The sequence below is a fragment of the Apodemus sylvaticus genome, chromosome 23, assembly GCF_947179515.1.
Source record: "Apodemus sylvaticus chromosome 23, mApoSyl1.1, whole genome shotgun sequence".
Classification (NCBI taxonomy): domain Eukaryota; kingdom Metazoa; phylum Chordata; class Mammalia; order Rodentia; family Muridae; genus Apodemus; species Apodemus sylvaticus.
This window is the reverse complement of record NC_067494.1, coordinates 52,260,570-52,266,907: the sequence shown is the minus strand read 5'-3', so window position 1 is coordinate 52,266,907 and position 6,338 is coordinate 52,260,570. Positions and strand designations below refer to the sequence as shown.

The following is a 6,338-nucleotide window of genomic DNA, read 5'->3' as shown; positions in this document are numbered from 1 at the left end:
TATATCATAATATTTTCTTACAGAAAATAAGTGTGACACAAATCTCAAACATGAACTAAAAATCATACTTCCAGTACAGAGACTTTAATACAATCATGTGAAGAATTATGAAGCAACAGAATCACATCATATTTAGAATTTATTCTAAATTAAATTATTAAAAGATTTAGAATAGAGTGGAACTGCTTTCAACTTTTGCATTTAATTTATTAACATAGTTTGATTTTTAAATAAAATTTAAACCACTATCCTTTTTGAATGAGATTTATGTCTGATGTTAAGACAGAAGTTCTTTTCTGGCCTGAATAAAATAATGTAGCACTTGGGGGCAAAGATCAAGCTAAGAAGTGCTGTACTGGAAGCCAACATAGAGAAGACTTCCATAGCCACCATTACTTTTCCTTTTGTGCTATGGTAGACAGGGAGGAAGGTGATCCAGACACAGAAGAATACTTGCATGCTGAATGACAGGAATTTGGCTTCATTGAATGTGTCAGGCAGATTCCTGGACAAGAAGGCCAGGGTGTAGCTCACAAGGGCCAGGAAGCAAAGGTATCCCAGGACACAATGGAAGGCAACTGCTGAACCTTTGTTGCACAAAATGATGATGTGACCATGTTCAGCATGAGCATCTTGATCAATGAAGGGTGGAGAGGTAACAAGCCAGATTCCACAGAGAAGAAGTTGGACCAGTGTGCAGAGGGGAATGATGAAATTAGGCACCCTTGATACCATTAACCACCTCATCCTTCTAGCTGGAACAGTGACCTTGAATGCGATAACTACTGTAATAGCTTTGGCCAGCACTGTCGAGAGAGCCACAGTGAACAAAATTCCAAATGCTGTCTGCTGCAAGATACAAGTGGCAGTGTTTGGCTGGCCAATGAACAGCAAGGAACTGAGAAAACAGATGATGAGTGTCAATAAGAGGGTGTAACTGAGAGACCGATTATTGGCCTTGACAATGGGTGTGTCTCGGTACTTTACAAAGACTACAAGAACCACAGCTGTAAGCACAGAGAAGCACAGTGCTGTGGTGGCAAGAGCTATGCCCAAGGAGTCTTTATAGGCCAAAAAGCTCACAGATTTCTGGAGGCAGTGGCTCTTCTCTGAGTTTGCATAGTGACTTTCTGGACACTTCACACACTGATCCATATCTGTTCAGAAATGAAGATGAGTACAAATCAATCCCCAGTACTTCCCTTTCTTCTTCTTCTTTTTTTTTTTAATTTTTTTTATTCGATATAATTTATTTACATTTCAAATGATTTCCCCTTTTCTAGCCCCCCCCCACTACCTGAAAGTCCCATAAGCCCCCTTCTCTCCCCCTGTCCTCCCTCCCACCCCTTCCCAGTTCCCCGTTCTGGTTTTGCCAAATACTGTTTCACTGAGTCTTTCCAGAACCAGGGACCACTCCTCCTTTCTTCTTGTATCTCATTTGATGTGTGGATTATGTTTTGGGTATTCCAGTTTTCTAGGTTAATAACCACTTATTAGTGAGTTCATACCATGATTCACCTTTTGAGTCTGGGTTACCTCACTTAGTATGATGTTCTCTAGCTCCATCCATTTGCCTAAGAATTTCATGAATTCATTGTTTCTAATGGCTGAATAGTACTCCATTGTGTAGATATACCACATTTTTTGCATCCACTCTTCTGTTGAGGGATACCTGGGTTCTTTCCAGCATCTGGCAATTATAAATAGGGCTGCTATGAACATAGTAGAGCATGTATCCTTATTACATGGTGGGGAATCCTCTGGGTATATGCCCAGGAGTGGTATAGCAGGATCTTCTGGAAGTGAGGTGCCCAGGTTTCCTTCCCTTTCTTCTTAAGCTGATACTCAGCTGCAGCTCTTTGAAATGCTTCCTGAATCACCCCTTTTTATTGTCTCAGAAAGAAATATTTATATACTCTGAATCATTTCAGATCTATACTAACCTTATTGCAATACAGACAGAAATAAATTTTAAAATGACCAGTGCTTTTTCTAGGTTTTGGTATGCTATGCAGAATTTTTTTCACTTTGTTGCATCTATATGATAAGTCATAATATTGCAGAATTATGCTGTATACTCATATTTTGATTCTGGCATTGTCTTACAAAGGTTTTTAATTCTGAACTTATATGTTTTGTAGAACATACATTTTTGAAATTCATTTCTTATATTTTGTCTTCAGATTTAGGACTCATATTTACTTATTTTCATTGAATCCCTTGTGTCCTCTCATTTAGCTCATACTCTGAATGAGTTTGAAATAGTAAATACCATTAAAATATTGAATCTTAAATTCTTCCATATTAGTATGTTGTTACATTTGACTATAAAGTGATTTTTAACATGTAGAAAAAGAACTATTAAAAGATTTCTATGTTCTCAAAAAAAAAACCAACCAAGTTTTGAATACTCTGCTTTGAAACATTCACGATTTTTACCTTTAATTAAAAAACATATAAGCAGCTGCTTGCTGAGTCCTCTGGAGAAAGTCTAGCTTCCCTAAGCCGCCTCCTATCCCACGGGGACCTCTACTTTCCTACCACCTCCACCTTCCACTTTAGTCAGACATGCTGAGTCTGAGCCATGCAGGTGAGCTTCCCTTCCCCACCCATCTTTCCTGCTTGCTGAGGCCTGTGGAGCAAGGCAAGATTCCCTGAGCAGCCTGCTATCCCTGTGGAGAATCCCTTCTCCCATCACCTCACTGCTCACTTTCATTGAATCTGAGGATCCTGAGACATACAAACCTGCAGATTCTGAACCACACAAACTTGAAGAGCAAGAACCATAGAAGCCAAGGATATATCCATCAGAGGCCCGACACACCAGGACCATCAAGGTTAATCCCTCTCCCAATAAGTGCTAAAACAGGACTATCCAGAGACCAAAGTCATCCAGATGGCTAAAGTTCCTTGAAAGAACACAATTAAGAAAAGCCAGGGAAGAGATTTCACCTTACACCAGTCAGAATGGCTAAGATTAAAAATTCAGGAGACAGCAGGTGTTGGCGAGGATGTGGAGAAAGAGGAACACTCCTCCACTGCTGGTGGGGTTGCAAATTGGTACAACCACTCTGGAAATCAGTCTGGCGGTTCCTCCGAAAACTGGGCACCTCACTTCCAGAAGATCCTGCTATACCACTCCTGGATATACCCAAAAGATTCCCCAGCATGTAATAAGGATACATGTTCCACTATGTTCATAGCAGCCCTATTTATAATTGCCAGAAGTTGGAAAGAACCCAGGTATCCCTCAACAGAAGAGTGGATGCAAAAAATGTGGTATATCTACACAATGGAGTACTATTCAGCCATTAGAAACAATGAATTCATGAAATTCTTAGGCAAATGGATGGAGCTAGAGAACATCATACTAAGTGAGGTAACCCAGACTCAAAAGGTGAATCATGGTATGCACTCACTAATAAGTGGATATTAACCTAGAAAACTGGAATACCCAAAACATAATCCACACATCAAATGAGGTACAAGAAGAACAGAGGAGTGGCCCCTTGTTCTGAAAAGACTCAGTGGAACAGTATAGAGCAAAATCAGAACAGGGAAGTGGGAAGGGTTGGGTGGGAAAACGGGGAGGGAAGGGGACTGATGGGACTTTCAGGGAGAGGGGGTCCAGAAAAGGGGAAATCATTTGAAATGTAAATAAATATATCAATAGATTAAAAAAAAAGAAAAGCCAGGGAAATATGGTGCCTTCAGCGCACAATTATCTTTCCAGCAAGCCTTGGATATACTAACATAATTCAAATACAAGAAAACGACCTTAAATTCAATCTTATAAATATGATAGAGGCCTTTAAAAAAACAAATGAATAAATTACTTAAAGAAAAACAGGAAAATGGAATCAAACAGGTAGAGGTCTTTAAAGAGGAAAAAAATAAACTCCTTTTGATATACAGGAAGATACAATTAAGCAGGGCAGGAAATGAATAAAACTGTGCAAGACCTGAAAGTAGAAGTAGAAGAAATAAAGAAAATGCAAACTGAAGGAATCCTGGAGATGGATAAACATAGAGAAGAGAACAAGAACAACAGATGCAAGCATCACTAAGAGAATCCAGGAAATGAAAGAAAAAATCTACAGCATGGAAGATACAATAGAAGAAATCGATACCTCACTCAAGGAAAATGTTAAATCTACAAAATTCCTAGCACAAAACACCAAGGAAATCTGGGATGCCCATAAAAAGACCTAACCTAAGAATCATAGGAATAGAAGAAGACAAAGAGTCCCACCTCTAAGGCCCAGAAAATGTTTTTTTTTTTTAAAAAAAAATCATAGAAAACGTTCCCAACTGACAGAAAGAGATTACTATAAACACAAAAGCATTTTATAGATTACCAACTGAACTGGTCCAGAAAAGAAACAGAAAAAAAGAAAGAATATTAAAGGCAGCAATGAAAAAATACCAAGTCACATATAAAGGCAGATTTATCAGAATTATATCTGACTTCTCAACAAAGGCTCTAAAAGCTAGAAAGGCCTGGACAGATAGATAACTTGTTACCTCTAAAAAACCATAAATGTAATTCTAGATTACTATACCCAGAAAAACTCTCAATCACTATAGATGGAAAGGCAAGATATTTCAAGTAAAATCCAAATTGAAACAGTATCTACCCATAAATCCAGTCCTACAGAAAATACTAGATGGAAAACACCAACCCAATGAGGATAACTATATCCAAGAAAACAAAGGAAATAAGTGATTCCATACCAACAGCAAGGGAGAAAACACAAACACACACACACACACAATAACACCACCAATGTCAAAATAATAAGAATTATTATTTTGAGCAGAAACACCAGAAAACCTAAATAATGATGGAAATTAAACAACTCTATACTTGATGATCTCTGGGTCAGGGAAGAAATAAGGAAAGAAACTAAGACTTTCCAAAAATCAATGAAAATGAAGGTCAAATATACCCAGATTTTATGAGACACAATGAAAGCATTGCTAAGAGAAAAGTTCATGGCACTAAGTCCCTTCATAAGGAAACTAGAAAGTTCTCATACCAGGAATTTATAAGTATGTCTGAAAGCTCTAGAAAAAAAAAGAATAAGAAGCAAACACACCAAACAGGAGGAGAAAGTGAAAATAATCAAAATCAAAGTTGAAATCAATCAGTTAGAAACAAACAAAAAAAGACAACACAAACAATCAACAGAACAAAGACCTGATTATTTTACAAAATCAACAAGATAAACAAAAGCTGAGCCAAACTAACCGAGAGACACTATCCAAATAAACAAAATCAGTAATGAAAAGGGAGATATAACAACAGACACTGAGGACATTCAAGAAATCATGAGGTCCAACTTCAACTGAAAGATGAATAAAAAATATGGTATATATACACAATGGAATACTATTTAGCTATTAATATCAAAGACATGAATTTTGGAGGCAAATGTATGTCTTGAGAATATCATCCTGAGTGAGATAATCCAGTCCCAAAAGGACATGCACAATATGTACTCACTTATAAGAGGATATTCACCAAAAAATACAGGATTCATATACTACACGCCATAGAACCAAGAAGACTGACAGGAAGAAGGGCTCAATCAAGTATGCTTGAACCTCACTTGGAAGGGGATATGGAATGGTTGTGTAAGGCAGATGATGGGAGAGATCAGGGAAAGGGGATGCTGAGGGGAGTGTGGGATACAGGTCAAGTTTGGGAAGGGTCAGCGGGGATGGCTGGGTGGCCATGATAATGAATGAAAATATGCAGCTGAAGAGAGAAGGGAAGGTAAAGGGCATTTCCAAGAAGAGATGAAAGCCTGTGATAGGGGACATGCTTAAGAATCACTGAAGGTGTCCTTAGCTATGACTCACAGCACTGGGGATATTGAGCCTGGTGTGGCTGCCTTCTGTAGCCAGGCATAAACCTGGGTGTACCAAGAGGACAGCAACCCATCCACAAAGCTTTCAACCCAAAACTTGAACTCTCCAAGAAATATAGGGATTGGGGATGGAGCAGAGACTGGGGGAACAGTCAAGCAATAACTGGCCCAACTTGAAACTCATTCCACTGGCAAGCATCAATCCCTGGCACTATTAATGATGCTCCGTATGCTTACAGATAGGAGTTTTGCCTAGCTGTCCTGTGAGAGGCTCTCTCAGTAGCTGACAGATGCAGACACCACAGCCACACAGTGGATGGGGCTGAGGGACTCTAATTCAAGAATAGCAATAAGGATTTCAGCCCCTAAAAGATAGGAAATCCACAGTAAGACCAACAGAATCAACTAACTTAGACGTTTGGGGCTGTCAGAGACTAAACCATCAACAAAATAACATACATGGAT

General features: G+C 38.7%; 1 protein-coding gene across 1 annotated transcript in view; it reads right to left on the bottom strand.

The window, feature by feature from the left end:
• Positions 1 to 237: 237 nt before the first annotated feature.
• Positions 238 to 6,338, bottom strand: part of LOC127673878 (vomeronasal type-2 receptor 116-like) — a 44,762-nt gene continuing 38,661 nt past the window's right edge. The window contains exon 6 of the mRNA XM_052169625.1: positions 238 to 1,157. Within this exon, the coding sequence (XP_052025585.1) occupies positions 238 to 1,157 (920 nt within the window). The remainder of the gene's footprint in view (positions 1,158 to 6,338) is intronic.